At 38.1% G+C, this 20,400-nt stretch overlaps 1 protein-coding gene across 3 annotated transcripts in view; it reads left to right on the top strand.

Moving 5' to 3' along the window:
- The window catches only part of LOC139133416 (cytochrome P450 1A5-like), a 52,607-nt gene that overhangs the window by 15,758 nt on the left and 16,449 nt on the right, over positions 1–20,400 (top strand). For 2 of the 3 annotated variants that reach the window (XM_070700003.1, XM_070700002.1), the window contains exons 4-7: positions 568–652; positions 1,797–1,958; positions 6,499–6,707; positions 7,220–7,339. In XM_070700003.1, coding sequence (XP_070556104.1) covers positions 568–652; positions 1,797–1,958; positions 6,499–6,707; positions 7,220–7,339 — 576 coding nt within the window. Of the gene's footprint in view, positions 1–567; positions 653–1,796; positions 1,959–6,498; positions 6,708–7,219; positions 7,340–12,902; positions 13,143–13,471; positions 13,571–14,050; positions 16,368–20,400 lie in introns of those variants that run through there. The other variant, XM_070700004.1, reaches the window with a different exon arrangement.

Below are 20,400 nucleotides of genomic sequence, written 5' to 3'. Positions count from 1 at the left end.
TTATAATAATTATATGAAAGGGGAGGCGGTTGTTTCGTTATTAAAAAATTACATCAACATCGCGATCGTTTAGGCATAAAACTCATCCAGCCTATCTTTTTTTATCAATGATTTAACTTTTAAGGTAGTATGCGCCTCGAAAGTGAAAGACAAACTTTTGCTCATACTCACCTGAAAGAAAGTTTCAATCATTCTCTTACAAAATTAACAATAAAAATCAGGGGTCACTTTGCAAAGCTTGGAACTAGCAAAACAAATTACCTTACATTTCGCGATGTTAAAATTCAAAATGGCCGCCATTCCTGTGTTTACTCTATGTGAAAAAAATAAAATTTTGGATTTTCGAAAAACGAAGATGGTGAAAGTTTTTCTTTCGCCAAGACCTTTAAAATGAGATCCCACAAGTGGTAGATTAGAAAAGAATTGTAGAAATTTGAGAGTACGACTATCAGTCCGCGAGGCGCGTTCTACCTTAACGCGTATTTGATCCAAAAACTTTTGACTACACCAAACGATAATGGGACGGATTAATGATTACTGTTTTATCTCTGTGTAAATATTGTATAGCGGACCTATTGACCGAAGGAGGACAAGACATTACAAATGGTAATAAGTGGAAGACTATGCGTAAATTTGGACACAAGGCCGTCAGGTAAACTCTATTTTAAGAAAATCAGGATATTTAAATTCGTCAGGTTAACGGTTACTTGTATGCAAATGTTTTTACTTTCAACAGTTGAAGTACTGTTCGTTATAGATTTGGTCATGGAAGAGTAAAATTGAACCCCTTTTGGCTAGCGTGGGATTTCAACATTAACATTCTTTTAGTTTGAAATTTCTGAATTTTACGTTTTTCATCTAGTTTTGTATTTCATCAGTAGTGTTTACTCAGTATTCGTCACATCATATATTTGCCACAGGAATGTTGTATTTAGGACACCAGTTATCAAATAATTTCTCCGGGCCTTTGTACTTTGATGTGTCACTGTCATTATGCAGAAAATTAAATCGGCGTGTCACTGAAAATACCATGACAACAACGGCTTTATTCTTTCATTTTCTTTCATTTATTCGTCTTGGTTTAAAGGGTAAAAGTTGTACTTTCATATTTTTTTGGAAAGAATGTTACCGTTGAAAATTTTATTGATTTTCAGGAAAGCATTAAGGGTAATTAGCCGATTGTACAAAGCGATATAAAAATTACAGTACCCCCAACGGTAACACTAGCTTAATATCTAAATGGATGTTTTTGCGACTTGTGAAACGCTGCTCTGTTTGTATGAGGACTCGTCGAAGACTTAATTTCTTAATTTATTCATTAAATGACCTACGGAAAAGTGTCGTACATGATAAAATTACAACCTGGCTTAAGTTGAGTTAATCAGAAAACTGTTATGAGACGTTGTCATGGTATGTTTCAAATTTAACTTTTAACGAATAAGGCAAATTTCTAGGCTCCCCGTAAATTTTCCATTCGTGATTGAATAAAACTTGCTAACAGAATCATATTTAACATCCTCGAGGTGGAAGCAAACTTTACGAATAAGGTTGAGATGAAAATCTGACGAATTTTGAAATCAATCAGAATTGACATTCTACCACATACTCGCCCTGTTTTGTTGTAAGCAGAAAGCAAAGACTGAATAATTTGTTTGCTACTTCAAGACTACCATTGATTTCTGCGAATCATTCGTTGGTGGATGACGATTTCATTTCTCATGCGTAAGAACAAATTTCAGAAACAGGCATATCGTATTAAATGTATTTAATTAACTACAATTTTTGTATTTTTTTAGGAATTTCGCCAGCGGATACCCATTGGAAAGATCTGTAATAAAGGTGGCGTTTCCTAATGTAAAGAAAGCCATTGTTGACAAGAATGGAGAACCGTTCAATCCGAGATCAATACTGAAGTTGTGTGTTTGTAATGTGTTGGCAAATATTTGCTTCGGTAACGAGTAAGTTCACTTGCCTACACTAATCCATGAAAAAATGACCAAGTTAGCGTCGGATGTAGTCTCATAAACTTGTTGTTTGAAAGCCAGCAGTTTGATATTTTGTCGTAAAATTCATATAGCGAAAATTGCAAAACTCTTTGCATATCTATATCTTGCTTATCTATCGTACTCGAAGTCATATACTTCATAGCAAGAAATAATTATCCAATTTGAATTTCAAACATAGGATTTCAACTTACAATGAACAATGTCAATTATGCATTTACGATAAAGTTTACACAATGATGCAGCCTTAATACACTATAAAATAACCAAATATCTAGGGTAGCTTAGCTCGTAGCCGATCTGAACGACTCTTAGAAATCTCAAAATTTCATGATCCATTTAAGCAAGAACTGGATTCCAAATAACATGGGCGATATTATTCGAGTCATTTGTCCGTGAGAAAAAGAATCCTAGCTAGGTAAGTTTGCAAACTCTCAGTCAGAAAAATGTAACAACTTAGCCGGCTATTGAACCACTCTTTTTTGGGAGTGGAGATTTAGCCGACTGGTTCTGTCTCAGGCCTCTCAGCTAGGCGACTGATGCCGTATGTTGTGGGTTCGAATCCGATTGAAAACTATCCGTATTTTCTATCCTGGGTCGGTAACACTGCTGGTGGAAAGAATGTCCCGAGGTTATCGTTCGCCCAGTTAAAGCGATGAAATTCGTTTCTTCGCTTCGATAAAGTGTGTATGTGCTATGTATGATAGAGAGCATGCGTGCGTGAGTGCTTCACGAACTCTACAACGTGTTGAAAGGTCTCAGTCAGAAAAATGTAACAACTTAGCCGGCTATTGAACCACTCTTTTTTGGGAGTGGAGATTTAGCCGACTGGTTCTGTCTCAGGCCTCTCAGCTAGGCGACTGATGACGTATGTTGTGGGTTCGAATCCGATTGAAAACTATCCGTATTTTCTATCCTGGGTCGGTAACACTGCTGGTGGACAGAACTGTCCCAGAGGTTATCGTTCGCCCAGTTAAAGCGATGAAATTCGTTTCTTTGCTTCAATAACGTGTGTATGTGCGATGTATGATAGTGAGCATGCGTGCGTGAGTGCTTCACGAACTCTACAACGTGTTGAAAGGTCTCAGTCAGAAAAATGTAACAACTTAGCCGGCTATTGAACCACTCTTTTTTGGGAGTGGAGATTTAGCCGACTGGTTCTGTCTCAGGCCTCTCAGCTAGGCGACTGATGCCGTATGTTGTGGGTTCAAATCCGATTGAAAACTATCCGTATTTTCTATCCTGGGTCGGTAACACTGCTGGTGGACAGAATTGTCCCCAAGGTTATCGTTCGCCCAGTTAAAGCGATGAAATTCGTTTCTTTGCTTCGATAAAGTGTGTATGTGCGATGTATGATAGTGAGCATGCGTGCGTGAGTGCTTCACGAACTCTACAACGTGTTGAAAGGTCTCAGTCAGAAAAATGTAACAACTTAGCCGGCTATTGAACCACTCTTTTTTGGGAGTGGAGATTTAGCCGACTGGTTCTGTCTCAGGCCTCTCAGCTAGGCGACTGATGCCGTATGTTGTGGGTTCAAATCCGATTGAAAACTATCCGTATTTTCTATCCTGGGTCGGTAACACTGCTGGTGGACAGAAGTGTCCCAAGGTTATCGTTCGCCCAGTTAAAGCGATGAAATTCGTTTCTTTGCTTCGATAAAGTGTGTATGTGCGATGTATGATAGTGAGCATGCGTGCGTGAGTGCTTCACTAACTCTACAACGTGTTGAAAGGTCTCAGTCAGAAAAATGTAACAACTTAGCCGGCTATTGAACCACTCTTTTTTGGGAGTGGAGATTTAGCCGACTGGTTCTGTCTCAGGCCTCTCAGCTAGGCGACTGATGCCGTATGTTGTGGGTTCGAATCCGATTGAAAACTATCCGTATTTTCTATCCTGGGTCGGTAACACTGCTGGTGGACAGAAGTGTCCCAGAGGTTATCGTTCATCCAGTTAAAGCGATGAAATTCGTTTCTTTGCTTCGATAAAGTGTGTATGTGCGATGTATGATAGTGAGCATGCGTGCGTGAGTGCTTCACGAACTCTACAACGTGTTGAGCGGTCTCAGTCAGAAAAATGTAACAACTTAGCCGGCTATTGAACCACTCTTTTTGGGAGTGGAGATTTAGCCGACTGGTTCTGTCTCAGGCCTCTCAGCTAGGCGACTGATGCCGTATGTTGTGGGTTCGAATCCGATTGAAAACTATCCGTATTTTCTATCCTGGGTCGGTAACACTGCTGGTGGACAGAATTGTCCCCGAGGTTATCGTTCGCCCAGTTAAAGCGATGAAATTCGTTTCTTTGCTTCGATAAAGTGTGTATGTGCGATGTATGATAGTGAGCATGCGTGCGTGAGTGCTTCACGAACTCTACAACGTGTTGAAAGGTCTCAGTCAGAAAAATGTAACAACTTAGCCGGCTATTGAACCACTCTTTTTTGGGAGTGGAGATTTAGCCGACTGGTTCTGTCTCAGGCCTCTCAGCTAGGCGACTGATGCCGTATGTTGTGGGTTCGAATCCGATTGAAAACTATCCGCATTTTCTATCCTGGGTCGGTAACACTGCTGGTGGACAGAATTGTCCCCGAGGTTATCGTTCGCCCAGTTAAAGCGATGAAATTCGTTTCTTCGCTTCGATAAAGTGTGTATGTGCGATGTATGATAGTGAGCATGCGTGCGTGAGTGCTTCACGAACTCTACAACGTGTTGAAAGGTCTCAGTCAGAAAAATGTAACAACTTAGCCGGCTATTGAACCACTCTTTTTTGGGAGTGGAGATTTAGCCGACTGGTTCTGTCTCAGGTCTCTCAGCTAGGCGACTGATGCCGTATGTTGTGGGTTCGAATCCGATTGAAAACTATCCGTATTTTCTATCCTGGGTCGGTAACACTGCTGGTGGACAGAATTGTCCCCGAGGTTATCGTTCGCCCAGTTAAAGCGATGAAATTCGTTTCTTCGCTTCGATAAAGTGTGTATGTGCGATGTATGATAGTGAGCATGCGTGCGTGAGTGCTTCACGAACTCTACAACGTGTTGAAAGGTCTAAGTCAGAAAAATGTAACAACTTAGCCGGCTATTGAACCACTCTTTTTTGGGAGTGGAGATTTAGCCGACTGGTTCTGTCTCAGGTCTCTCAGCAAGGCGACTGATGCCGTATATTGTGGGTTCGAATCCGATTGAAAACTATCCGTATTTTAATGAAAGCTTGCACAAGCTCTAGGAGAGGAGAAAATAAGGCTAACTTTTGTTACCATTTCATTTGCTTCGACTTTTGTTGACCTAAAACTTTTAAACACATCAATTAACAATGTATATTAACCAGCGAAAATATATATGTTTTCACGCTAACATCGACTGATTAACTAAGACATTTCCAAGGGACCAACGGGATTAAGACCAGGGTATGTTGGAGGCTCTGAATATACATTTGCACAGAATTTCAGCGCACACTAGATCGCGCCCTATACCGGCGTTGGAAATTGCAAGAAAATTTATTGTGGTAATGGATATTGTCACCCCTCGGCAAATGGATGCCCTCGTCACGAATATAAGAATATAATATAAGTTTGCAAACGGACAGTATTTTCCAACGCTCTTAGCGGCATTAACGTCCTTGTCCACACTTTGCAGTACCTTTCATTATTGACATTTAAGAGAAGGAGTAACAGAACTGAGTGTATTAATTTCGTTTGTGTATTACTAGTAAGAGCTTGTCAGTTTGAGCATATCTCGGCATACCATTCTGTGCATTCAAGCAGATTCTTATTCAATCCCGGTGGTATTTTGCCTTTAATATCCTCAGCATTCAGGCATTTATGCGAAGCTGTTTCAATGCTTGAAAGTCAATTTTGCTTTGTTTATATCACTGCTCACCACTGATTAACAAATGTTCTTCCCTTGGATATTGCTTTAAATTTCTAAACCTAATTTTTCATCATCGCGTTAAAAATGGATCACGAGCTCGCGAGGGCTCGAGTTTTCTCAGGGGAGTTTTTGGAGCCAATTAATTTTTCTTGAAATCTCGAGTTTTAGGTTTCTCAATACAGCAATCGGTAATAAATCTGATGATTAGATAAAAGCATTTTCTAGCTAAAACAACATAGTGTTACATTAACTGATATTAACTGTTTTCACCTTTGGGAGTTTCTTATTTTGTGTGTTCATTCATTCTATTGATGTTTCGTGAAGATTCATTTGTCTGCTATTCATCTACGTATTGCAAACACGAAAATCTCGGACTGTTAGATGCTATTGGAGAAATGGAACCTATGTCAGAGCTAGGATATCTTATTCGAGAGTTAATTTTAAAGCTTTCTCAAGAATATTCTCTGACGATTTCATAGAAATCCTGGTGATTAGTATTGTAGCATCATTATAACTTAAAATTGATAGGGACCCATCTCCTTAAAGTGCCATGATTTTCTTTTGACATTTATCATTGGAGAACAGTGGCATGTCCCACGTCTTCGCAATCTACACATGTATCATGTCTTGTTTCAGCTATGACTTTGATGACACTGAATTCAAAAACATCATGCAAATCGTTAACGATATGGATGATATCTTTGCAAATGGCACGCTGGCTGACATTGAGCCAATACTTAAGTATATACCAACCAAAACGATCCGTCAGATGAAGAAAGTTGCCAATACTTGGTTAAGATTTATCCAGTCCAAGATCGACGATCATAGGATGAATATACAAGAAGGTATCGTATAAACAACTAAACGGTAGAAATATTGAAATGATAACATAGTCAAGATTCATATGTGACATGTACTCGAAAAGTAGAATTAGCTGGAGTATGTACTAATATGCTCTTGTTTGCACAAAGAGAGTGGCTATATTTAAACATCATGAAGATTCTGAACTCTCGTCCATGTAGTAAATAGTTTCTTTGTTTCTACGCTTTCTCTCGACACAATGTTATATTCGTAATGATTCACACTAACGTCTTTATTTTATAATATACAAATAATATCTAACTTTTTACATTCATCAATGATAATATGTTTTTGAATTTTACTGAAAAATACAAACACAATTATCATCAGAATTATCACTGTCATTATGCTCCTCCTCATGATTATCTCATGATGAACACCTTTTTCAGAATTGCTGATTTTGTCAATCTATAACTCCTACAAATACTATCAGAACTTAGAATGATAATGTTCGTTGTCAGTGATTTACGGTCATTTCAACTTTCTTCTTTGATAGGTAGCGATTCTAATGTTGTTCATGATGTTTTGAAGTTACAAGCAGAATTGAAAGGTACAAACCAGGCTGATGTGTTGACAGACGTCCAAGCACGACAAATAGTATCTGATGTATTTGGAGGTAATTCATTCCTTTTATTTTTGGATGATAGATGAAACTCTTGTAGAGTATAATAATTGTCTTCCATACTCTAAAAATATTACAAAACTCATATACGTTCTTGTGTGCTAACAGTAACTTAATATAGAATTAATAATTATATGGGATCCGGATACATTGTGTCCAGGCCACTGTAATGTGACATAGTTTTTAATATCTCTAATGTTATACAGCTAATCCTTTTAAATTTATGCCATTTGGCTTCATATCGTATGGTCTTTGTCTTATGCTGGTAACACAAATGATGTATTTAAAAAATGATACATGGCATAAATAGTACTTGACTTGAGAGTGCGACTACAGCAAGCCAAATGTTCCAAATATATTAATCGTCACAGTATAAAAAGAACCTTTCTACAGTGACATAAAAATTTGGTTGAATCATGGAAGTAAATAAATAAATAAATAAATAAATAAGAAAAGTATAATTCCATAAAAGGATATAAATGATATTTTATACTTAAATGTAAAATATTCTTCAAAGCGTAATAAGGGAATAAACAGTTTGTGCAACAAACGATTTGGAAAAAGGGGTACACCCATACTTATTGGCCTACATACACGTATAATAGTTATCGTAAAAATTGCAGTGAGTGCTGATTAAAAAAATTAAAAATCTTTAAAAACGATGTTACGTACAAAATAGCACGATGAGAAAATGTTTCAAAAAGCACTACTACCAGTCGGGGAAAACACGACAAAAAATTTCAATTACAAATGTTCTTACAATGTAACGAATAGTCGTTAACCATTTCAATAAAGCATCTACCATAAAGGCTATGGTCGGAAATACTTAATCGACCAAATTATGGCAAGAGCTTCTTTCTCGATTGTTGAATTGTATTTCTCATGTTTGGGAAAGTTCGACCGGCATAAGAAATTAAAACTTCTTTATTGTCACGTACCTGTATCAAACAAGATCCAATAGTAGTGTAACATGAATCTATACGCAGGACAAACGGTTCATCAAAATCAGGATGTCCGAGTAGTGGATTGGAAATAAGCACTGACTTCAAAGTGCAAAAGGGGTCTTCACATTCAGTACTCCATTCAAATGCAATGTCCTGTATCAACAGTTTGTTTAGCAATGAGTGACTTTGGCAAAGGTTTGCACACCCCGTTGATAGTACGATGCTAATCCAAGGAAATTCAGTAACTGAAGAATATTATTCGGATGAGGATAGTCCTTTACTGAATTAATTTCTTTGGGTGTGATCTTAAGTCATGTCGTGTAACGATATGTCCTAATGATCTATTTCAGTCTTATAGAAGTGACATTTACTACATTTTAATTTCTGCCCGGCTTCTTCAAATCGATTTAAGACCTCTCGCAAATGTTGTAGGTGTTCATCAAATGTTTTTAAAACACCACAATGTCATCCAGATAAATCAGGCATATTGACCCTTCGGTAAATTCCATCAAGCATTGAAAGGTGCTTGGCATGTTACACAAACCAAATGGCATAATGTTTAATTCACAGAGTCTATTGTATGAAACAAAGGCGGTGGTATCTCTATCTTCCAATGCAACTTCAATTTGCCAATATCCTGACGCTAAGTCCATTTTCGAAAACTAATGTGCTTGCCAAATGGCTATTCGATGGACTATTCGATGCATAGAACTGGGTAAACATCCTTCTTTGTGATGTTGTTCAATTTACGGTATTTCACAAAGATAGGCTGTACCATCGGCTGGTGTATGGTCAGATTACGTCATTGCCTAACGTAGATTGATTATGTTCTCATATGTATATACGTGTCTTTTGGATTATCTCCAGTATCTAGATTTTCCCAAATCTTTGTCATGTTCCACAAATATTACATCATATTCCATTAACAGCTCATCAATCTGTCTAATCTGCTAGGCAGACAAATCTGTGTTACACAGACCATGTGTCTCCTCGAAATAACCTTAGGCAATACTTTACCAGAATTCACCATGGGTTGCTAAAGTCAGTCTCCGTCTCAGTGTCACATGCCTAGATCTGGAACTCACTACATTACCATCAACATCTCTAGCATCCAAATTCCATACTCATGCAATAACATCATCGTCGTCAGTAACTTCAAATACACCTAGATTTATATGCTTATATATCTTCTCAGGCTTATCTCTTGGGTTTATAACTCTAACTTTCACACATCAATTGTTTACAGTAACCAGTTCTTATGCAAAGCCAACTCCCAACTTAACATCATCATGTGGTCGGGCTTTTACTAGGCACAGTTTCCATTGTCTATACCTATGTCTGACATGAAAGTTGTCTGCTAACTGCCAGACTTTCTGAAGTATCTAAGGAGGTTACAGAACACGCGTTCTACAGTGGCAACTGTTAACTTTCAGTGAGGTATCACATCGTTCTACTGTGGCTTGTTTTGAAGTGAACATGATGTAAAATCTGATCAATCAGTCATACGTGGAATTTGTGATAATATAAGCATGATAGAAAAATTTCTTGGCGGGAATCTCGAAGTCGACTTCCATTCGTCCAATAATGTTGACTTTGTTCCTATTGATGTTTTCTCACAAAGCCTAGATATATGCAACAGGGATTTATTCCTCAAATTATGCAAACTTTGGCATAACTTTTCACTTACTATCGTAGTTCCTCCGCAACGATTGTCCGCTTACATCTTGACATCATCATTACAAATTTTCCCGTAGTAGTGTTGTTTTTGTCGTAACCTAGAGATGCTTTATCTTTGTAACAAAAGTCAATTTAACTCCTCCAAGATAGACAGGAGGAATGCGACGAACTCTAGAGGCTTCGGAAATAACACACATGCAACTTGTTTTCTTGTTATGAAAATGATATCGTGACTGTCACCGTACCAACTGCAAATATTAACGAACGTCTGAGTCCCTTTCACAGAAGGACTAATTAGACAAATATCATCGGCATACATTAGGTGGTTTATGCAAATTCCTCGAATGTTACAACCAGTTTTCGTCTTCGACAAAATACAACTAAAATCATCAACATATATATTAAATAGCTAAGATGACAAGATCCACCTTGCCTTGCACCATTTAAGAGAGAAATGTATTCGAAAGCCATGTGAGAAATGAAATTATTCCTGTCATTCAAAGGTGATGCTTCAATAGCTTAAGTCATCACGCTCTGATGTGTGATGTGTATTTAACCCGAAGTGGACAGTTATACATTGCATACATAGTAAAACATTTTAAGTGTTTTCAAGTTTCTAATGTAGATTAGAATCAATAAGGCGGGCAGGAGTGCTAGGGTATAGCAGCAGGATGGAGGGGAAGCGGACATCTACACAAACGCTTTAAATATCTACTCTCTTTAACTGAGTAAAATGCAAATGATAAGAAAGAAATCGTAATTCAGGAAACCGCCCAGAAGAGAAAAAGAAAGCAATTGAATGAAAAACAGCACAGTTTTTGTCTTAGTCGAATAATAGCCGGAAAAATATAATCAGTCTGTTGCATGTTTATGGTTGAGTTGACGAGATGCTGATTCAATTATTCACCAAGTTTCCAAATTATATAAAGCCTTCGTATAATATTTCACAAGAAATTCTCATAGCAATTTAATGACTACTAGTTCGGAAGTTTGACTTTCATGGGTGTTGCAAAGACAATGCTGTGCTGTGCACAGCTGGGCTGCAGACATTTACCTTTATTGAGGTCACAGAATGACGATCAGCACTTAAAAAATGAATGTCTCTCAAAGGGAAAGAAGTAACGGTATCACCAATTTCAGTTACTTAATTGGGCATTCAAATTCCCAGTTATTGCAGAGACACCGAATATGTATCTAAACCAATAGTGAAAAATTTAGTTTCTAGTTGACTGTCACAATACCAAAAAGTATCATGCTAAAGAGTTTTCCAAATTGATTTTTTGAAATGATAGTTTTCGGAATAACTGTCGGAGCTGGGCACACTGTGATGACTTCAGCTAATGAGGCATCACCTTGGAATGACAGGGAATAATTTCATTTTTCACATGGCTTTCAAAATGTGGAGTGTGAAAAGATGGAGAGAGAGTTAGATTCCTAGCTCTAAAGGCTCATCTTCTGACTGCTGATATCAGCTGATATTAAAGATCATCAAATAGACTGATCAATAACTGGCTGCAGAAAGGGACAATCGATCTGTATTACAATTTAATACTTGTCTATTTTGTTCATTTGATGGTGTTCTACTTTGAACACAATGTGGTAACTCATCTAGAATGTACCTAACCACACTAAATTTCAGTCTGTGTTGTTTGAATATATTTAAGAGTTGACTACAATGGCGAGCAGTTTTGAATTAGGATATACCACTTTTGAATTTTAAACTTTAACATACAACTTCGACCATGTGCTGTAATTTAATTGACCTTTCACAGTTATCAAAACATGAGTGTTCAGTCCCAGTGAAAAACATACTGTGTAAAACGAAGTTATTTTATTTGCTTTGTCGTTATGATTTCAAGTTTCTATCACAGATACACATCATTTTAGATTTGCTTAAGACCTTTCATTGATTGGCAAATTGTTGAAGTTGTGTGGGGTAGAATTGCATGTTTACTAACTGACAAATTGTTTTACTCACGTTAGTACATTAAAAATAGTTAGGAAAGGCCAGGGAAAGACAAGAAAACGTTGGATAGGTCTCACTCATTATTTTACGAAACGAACACCTTACATCAATGCTCGTTTATATTACCAGCATTTCATTTAGCTCTCTGTGAACCTTGCAAGTCACTTATATATTATATGATAAAATAATTTTAAGAAAATCTTCGCGTTATTAATTTGGAGATTTTCCACAAAAGTGCCAATGTGGCGCTATTTTCATGCTGACTCAAACTTTCGGTTGTCTTGCCCACACAAAATATTTATCAGTAGTCAAGTACACATTAACCGTACACCTGCCAAAAAGGCTGCGTGCTGCTGAATGTTTTGATAAATATAGAAAAATTTAGCTCAACGCTACTGATGCTATCTTGGCTTACAGGAAATTGGTTCTTGGTCTTGTGCCAAATTATTTGAATTGTGATATGTGAAACTTAGTAAACGATTCAAACATGCTTCGATAACATATTTTGTTACTCCTGCTAAATCGCATGAATTCGTGCAATGTATTCAATGCCTTGATATACTCTGTAATGTGTGCGATGTGTTATAGTGAGTGTACGAGCGTAAGTGCTAACTCTATAGCGTGTGGAGGGGTCACAGTCAGATAAATTGTAATAACTTGGCTCGATTATTGACCCACTCTGTTTTGGAAGTGGGGATTTGGTTGAGCGGTTCTGTCTGTGGCTTCTCTGCTAGGTGACTAGCTGCCGTATGTTGTGAGTTCAAATTCAAAAACTTACCGTATTTACCATTAGTAAGGAAATGGGAAGGGCATTGTTATTTTACATTACGGTTCATGTTGAACAAAGAAATAATTTGAACTTGAACTGTTGTGCAGTCTAAAGACAAACAAACACCTGTTTGCAACAATTGTAGATTGTTTTTTGTAGTTGTCTGTACTCAGACATTTCAATATCATACTCTCATACCAGCCGGGGTCGACACAACAACTGAAACCTTGATTTGGTGTGTGGCTTACTTGGTCAGCTATCCCGATGTTCAGGCAAAAGTACACAAAGAAATAGATGATGTCATCGGAAGAGATCGGTTACCATTGTTGTCCGACAAGGCTAAATTACCGTACTGCGAATCTATCATCCGCGAAGTAATGAGAATCAGAACAACTATGCCGCATAACGTACCTCATGAAACCACGGAGAACACTGTAATTGGTAGGTCTTCTTTTCACCTTCTTGTAAACATTCGAAGCAAGTACATATATTGTGTACTAATTTCGAAGAGTAAATAGAACTATTCTATTGACGTTCCGCCTATCGGAGGTGTACATGCTAATGAGCTCTTGCTTTCCGTTTAATAGCAGGAGTGGTTTCTTAAACTTTGAAAAGTGCAGTCATTTTCATTTATTACAAGAACTTCCAATCATTTCAGGCATCTAGCATTTGATGAGAGGGGATGAAAATTATGTGAACAATATGTCTGCATAGTTTACCAGGATTATTTGATTATAGAGGACTGAATCCTGCTATATCCAATCCCATAGGTGGCTATAACATACCAAAAGGGACCCAAATATGGACTAACTTTCAGAATCTGCACATGGATGAGGAATACTGGAAGGAGCCTGAGAAATTTTGCCCAGGTATGTTGAATCAAAATTTCTATATAGCAGTGTTTTTGACAAGGTCATTGTGTAGCAAATATATATTGATAATTAGTGTGTTCTTCTGCCTTCCGAGTAAAAAAGCAACATAACAACAAACTAATGTAGCACTTTAAGGTTTCTACCTTTTTGAAATATAAATTGTTTTATAAAGTTTGACTGGATATGATACAAAATTACTGATGACAGCAACAGAAGGAGATGTTGCGATCCAACAGCAGTTAAAGATCAAAGTATAGAGTAGCCGAGATCATGGTCATTTGCATATGCTAATAAGGTTAACAAAAAATTCACTTAAAACTTGATCCCTTGTTGGTAACATTCCATTGCATAACAATCATATGGTACCCTTTGGTTCATTTTTTCGAGGTAGACTATACAAAATCATGAGAGATCACTGATTTGTAGAAGTATAGTCCGTAAAGAAAGATACAGACATTTTTTATGTTTTCCCTACAGAACGATTCTTAGACGACGAAGGCCGTATTGAGAAAAGACAAGAGAGTTACTTCCCTTTTTCGACTGGATGCCGTATGTGCGTAGGAGAGACTTTGTCGAGGAATGAAATGTTTCTGATATTAACCTGTTTGTTTCAGCAGTTTACTTTATCACCGGTCAAAGGAAAAGGGAAGCCAAGCCTGGAACCGACCTTTAGAAATCTTGTCACAAGATGTATGCCCTTTGAAGTTGTCGCAAAGGAACGCATTTCTGTGAAAACTGACTCGCAGGCTTGAATTAGTGTGTTCTGAAACAACAAAATTATCCACCGCCGAACTACATTGGAAATGATAAATGCGTGCACTCCGAATCAGTAGATATAACACATGAAAAAAACACGTAATGTTTTTCCGATATAATGTCACCAGTGTTTTTGTTTGCAAAATATGTAAAACGAGAAATGTTGCAAACGTAGCGTAGTTTAGCAAGGTGTTAGGGATGTAAGATGATCACTTTTTACTCGCTAGAGAGGACACCAACATTGTAGTGTATATAAGAACGTTTTGCAAAGTGTAACCAAGTCTAAAACTATTTTGTGAAAATTTGACAAGGGGTGTTGCGAACTTTGCGAGGTGTTTGGGCAGTAAAATGGTCACTTTTTACTCGCCAGAGAGACACAATCATGTAGCATAGTTAACAAACTTAGTGTAGCGAAGTGTAACCAAGTCTAGAAATATTTTTATGAAAATTTGAGAATGGGGTGTTGCGAACGTAGCGAAGTGTAGCGAGGTGTTTTGGGCTGTAAGATGGTCACTTTTTTACTCGCCAAAGAGACACTAATCTTGTAGCATAGTTAACAATCTTAGTGTAGCGTAGTGTAACCAAGTCTAGAAAAAAATTGTGAAAATTTGAGAATGGGGTGTTGCGAACATAGTCTAGCAAGGTGTTGGGGCTATAAGATGGTCACTTTTTACTCGCCAGAGGGACAACAATCTTGTATCGTAGTTAAGAATGTGTAGCGAAGTTTAAGACGAGAAATAACATTTTGTAAAAATTTGAGAAATGGGTGTTGCGAACATATTGAAGTGTAGCAAGTTGTTGGGGCTATAAGATGGTCACCTTTTAACGCTAGAGGGACACCCATCTTGCATCGTAGGTAAGAACGTGTAGCGAAGTGTAGAAAAATTTTGTGAAAATTTGAGAAGGGGGTGTTGCGAACGTAGCGTAGTTTAGCAAGATGTTGGGGATGTAAGATGGTCACTTTTTACTCGCCAGAGAGACAACAATCTTGTAGCATAGTTAACAAACTTGGTGTAGCAAAGTGTAACCAAGTCTAGAAAGATTGTGTGAAAATTTGAAAAGTTGGTGTTGCCCAGGTAGCGAAGTGTAGCAAGGTGTTGGGGCTGTTAGATGGTCACTTTTTACTCGCCAGAGGGACACCAATCTTGTATCTTAGTTAAGAACGTGTAGCGAGGTGTAGAAAAATTTTGTGAAAATTTGAGAAGGGGATGTTGCAAACGTAGCGTAGTTTAGCAAGGTGTTAGGGATGTAAGATGATCACTTTTTACTCGCTAGAGAGGACACCAACATTGTAGTGTATATAAGAACGTTTTGCAAAGTGTAACCAAGTCTAAAACTATTTTGTGAAAATTTGACAAGGGGGTGTTGCGAACTTTGCGAGGTGTTTGGGCAGTAAAATGGTCACCTTTTACTCGCCAGAGAGACACAATCATGTAGCATAGTTAACAAACTTAGTGTAGCGAAGTGTAACCAAGTCTAGAAATATTTTTATGAAAATTTGAGAATGGGGTGTTGCGAACGTAGCGAAGTGTAGCGAGGTGTTTTGGGCTGTAAGATGGTCACTTTTTTACTCGCCAAAGAGACACTAGTCTTGTAGCATAGTTAACAATCTTAGTGTAGCGTAGTGTAACCAAGTATAGAAAAAAATTGTGAAAATTTGAGAAGGGGTGTTGCGAACATAGCGAAGTCTAGCAAGGTGTTGGGGCTATAAGATGGTCACTTTTTACTCTTGTATCGTAGTTAAGAATGTGTAGCGAAGTTTAAGACGAGAAATAACATTTTGTAAAAATTTGAGAAATGGGTGTTGCGAACATATTGAAGTGTAGCAAGTTGTTGGGGGCTATAAGATGGTCACCTTTTAACGCTAGAGGGACACCCATCTTGCATCGTAGGTAAGAACGTGTAGCGAAGTGTAGAAAAATTTTGTGAAAATTTGAGAAGGGGTGTTGCGAACGTAGCGTAGTTTAGCAAGATGTTGGGGATGTAAGATGGTCACTTTTTACTCGCCAGAGATACAACAATCTTGTAGCATAGTTAACAAACTGGTGTAGCAAAGTGTAACCAAGTCTAGAAAGATTGTGTGAAAATTTGAAAAGTTGGTGTTGCCCAGGTAGCGAAGTGTAGCAAGGTGTTGGGGCTGTTTAGATGGTCACTTTTTACTCGCCAGAGGGACACCAATCTTGTATCTTAGTTAAGAACGTGTAGCGAGGTGTAGAAAAATTTTGTGAAAATTTGAGAAGGGGATGTTGCAAACGTAGCGTAGTTTAGCAAGGTGTTAGGGATGTAAGATGATCACTTTTTACTCGCTAGAGAGGACACCAACATTGTAGTGTATATAAGAACGTTTTGCAAAGTGTAACCAAGTCTAAACTATTTTGTGAAAATTTGACAAGGGGGTGTTGCGAACTTTGCGAGGTGTTTGGGCAGTAAAATGGTCACTTTTACTCGCCAGAGAGACACAATCATGTAGCATAGTTAACAAACTTAGTGTAGCGAAGTGTAACCAAGTCTAGAAATATTTTATGAAAATTTGAGAATGGGGTGTTGCGAACGTAGCGAAGTGTAGCGAGGTGTTTTGGGCTGTAAGATGGTCACTTTTTTACTCGCCAAAGAGACACTAATCTTGTAGCATAGTTAACAATCTTAGTGTAGCGTAGTGTAACCAAGTCTAGAAAAAAATTGTGAAAATTTGAGAATGGGGTGTTGCGAACATAGTCTAGCAAGGTGTTGGGGCTATAAGATGGTCACTTTTTACTCGCCAGAGGGACAACAATCTTGTATCGTAGTTAAGAACGTGTAGCGAAGTTTAAGACGAGAAATAACATTTTGTAAAAATTTGAGAAATGGGTGTTGCGAACATATTGAAGTGTAGCAAGTTGTTGGGGGCTATAAGATGGTCACCTTTTAACGCTAGAGGGACACCCATCTTGCATCGTAGGTAAGAACGTGTAGCGAAGTGTAGAAAAATTTTGTGAAAATTTGAGAAGGGGGTGTTGCGAACGTAGCGTAGTTTAGCAAGATGTTGGGGATGTAAGATGGTCACTTTTTACTCGCCAGAGAGACAACAATCTTGTAGCATAGTTAACAAACTTGGTGTAGCAAAGTGTAACCAAGTCTAGAAAGATTGTGTGAAAATTTGAAAAGTTGGTGTTGCCCAGGTAGCGAAGTGTAGCAAGGTGTTGGGGCTGTTAGATGGTCACTTTTTACTCGCCAGAGGGACACCAATCTTGTATCTTAGTTAAGAACGTGTAGCGAGGTGTAGAAAAATTTTGTGAAATTTGAGAAGGGGATGTTGCAAACGTAGCGTAGTTTAGCAAGGTGTTAGGGATGTAAGATGATCACTTTTTACTCGCTAGAGAGGACACCAACATTGTAGTGTATATAAGAACGTTTTGCAAAGTGTAACCAAGTCTAAAACTATTTTGTGAAAATTTGACAAGGGGGTGTTGCGAACTTTGCGAGGTGTTTGGGCAGTAAAATGGTCACTTTTTACTCGCCAGAGAGACACAATCATGTAGCATAGTTAACAAACTTAGTGTAGCGAAGTGTAACCAAGTCTAGAATATTTTTATGAAAATTTGAGAATGGGGTGTTGCGAACGTAGCGAAGTGTAGCGAGGTGTTTTGGGCTGTAAGATGGTCACTTTATCGTCACACTTTTTCTCGCCAAAGAGACACTAGTCTTGTAGCATAGTTAACAATCTTAGTGTAGCGTAGTGTAACCAAGTATAGAAAAAAATTGTGAAAATTTGAGAAGGGGGTGTTGCGAACATAGTGAAGTCTAGCAAGGTGTTGGGGCTATAAGATGGTCACTTTTACTCTTGTATCGTAGTTAAGAATGTGTAGCGAAGTGTAAGACGAGAAATAACATTTTGTAAAAATTTGAGAAATGGGTGTTGCGAACATATTGAAGTGTAGCAAGTTGTTGGGGGCTATAAGATGGTCACCTTTTAACGCTAGAGGGACACCCATCTTGCATCGTAGGTAAGAACGTGTAGCGAAGTGTAGAAAAATTTTGTGAAAATTTGAGAAGGGGGTGTTGCGAACGTAGCGTAGTTTAGCAAGATGTTGGGGATGTAAGATGGTCACTTTTTACTCGCCAGAGAGACAACAATCTTGTAGCATAGTTAACAAACTTGGTGTAGCAAAGTGTAACCAAGTCTAGAAAGATTGTGTGAAAATTTGAAAAGTTGGTGTTGCCCAGGTAGCGAAGTGTAGCAAGGTGTTGGGGCTGTTAGATGGTCACTTTTTACTCGCCAGAGGGACACCAATCTTGTATCTTAGTTAAGAACGTGTAGCGAGGTGTAGAAAAATTTTGTGAAAATTTGAGAAGGGGATGTTGCAAACGTAGCGTAGTTTAGCAAGGTGTTAGGGATGTAAGATGATCACTTTTTACTCGCTAGAGAGGACACCAACATTGTAGTGTATATAAGAACGTTTTGCAAAGTGTAACCAAGTCTAAAACTATTTTGTGAAAATTTGACAAGGGGGTGTTGCGAACTTTGCGAGGTGTTTGGGCAGTAAAATGGTCACCTTTTACTCGCCAGAGAGACACAATCATGTAGCATAGTTAACAAACTTAGTGTAGCGAAGTGTAACCAAGTCTAGAAATATTTTGTGAAAATTTGAGAATGGGGTGTTGCGAACGTAGCGAAGTGTAGCGAGGTGTTTGGGCTGTAAGATGGTCACTTTTTACTCGCCAAAGAGACACTAGTCTTGTAGCATAGTTAACAATCTTAGTGTAGCGTAGTGTAACCAAGTCTAGAAAAAAATTGTGAAAATTTGAGAAGGGGGTGTTGCGAACATAGCGAAGTCTAGCAAGGTGTTGGGGCTATAAGATGGTCACTTTTTACTCTTGTATCGTAGTTAAGAATGTGTAGCGAAGTTTAAGACGAGAAATAACATTTTGTAAAAATTTGAGAAATGGGTGTTGCGAACATATTGAAGTGTAGCAAGTTGTTGGGGGCTATAAGATGGTCACCTTTTAACGCTAGAGGGACACCCATCTTGCATCGTAGGTAAGAACGTGTAGCGAAGTGTAGAAAAATTTTGTGAAAATTTGAGAAGGGGGTGTTGCGAACGTAGCGTAGTTTAGCAAGATGTTGGGGATGTAAGATGGTCACTTTTTACTCGCCAGAGAGACAACAATCTTGTAGCATAGTTAACAAACTTGGTGTAGCAAAGTGTAACCAAGTCTAGAAAGATTGTGTGAAAATTTGAAAAGTTGGTGTTGCCCAGGTAGCGAAGTGTAGCAAGGTGTTGGGGCTGTTAGATGGTCACTTTTTACTCGCCAGAGGGACACCAATCTTGTATCTTAGTTAAGAACGTGTAGCGAGGTGTAGAAAAATTTTGTGAAAATTTGAGAAGGGGATGTTGCAAACGTAGCGTAGTTTAGCAAGGTGTTAGGGATGTAAGATGATCACTTTTTACTCGCTAGAGAGGACACCAACATTGTAGTGTATATAAGAACGTTTTGCAAAGTGTAACCAAGTCTAAAACTATTTTGTGAAAATTTGACAAGGGGGTGTTGCGAACTTTGCGAGGTGTTTGGGCAGTAAAATGGTCACTTTTTACTCGCCAGAGAGACACAATCATGTAGCATAGTTAACAAACTTAGTGTAGCGAAGTGTAACCAAGTCTAGAAATATTTTTATGAAAATTTGAGAATGGGGTGTTGCGAACGTAGCGAAGTGTAGCGAGGTTTTTGGGCTGTAAGATGGTCACTTTTTTACTCGCCAAAGAGACACTAGTCTTGTAGCATAGTTAACAATCTTAGTGTAGCGTAGTGTAACCAAGTCTAGAAAAAAATTGTGAAAATTTGAGAATGGGGTGTTGCGAACATAGTCTAGCAAGGTGTTGGGGCTATAAGATGGTCACTTTTTACTCGCCAGAGGGACAACAATCTTGTATCGTAGTTAAGAACGTGTAGCGAAGTTTAAGACGAGAAATAACATTTTGTAAAAATTTGAGAAATGGGTGTTGCGAACATATTGAAGTGTAGCAAGTTGTTGGGGGCTATAAGATGGTCACCTTTTAACGCTAGAGGGACACCCATCTTGCATCGTAGGTAAG

This window comes from Ptychodera flava, chromosome 5 (genome assembly GCF_041260155.1).
Source record: "Ptychodera flava strain L36383 chromosome 5, AS_Pfla_20210202, whole genome shotgun sequence".
Lineage (NCBI taxonomy): Eukaryota > Metazoa > Hemichordata > Enteropneusta > Ptychoderidae > Ptychodera > Ptychodera flava.
This window is presented reverse-complemented; position numbering and strand designations above follow the sequence as displayed.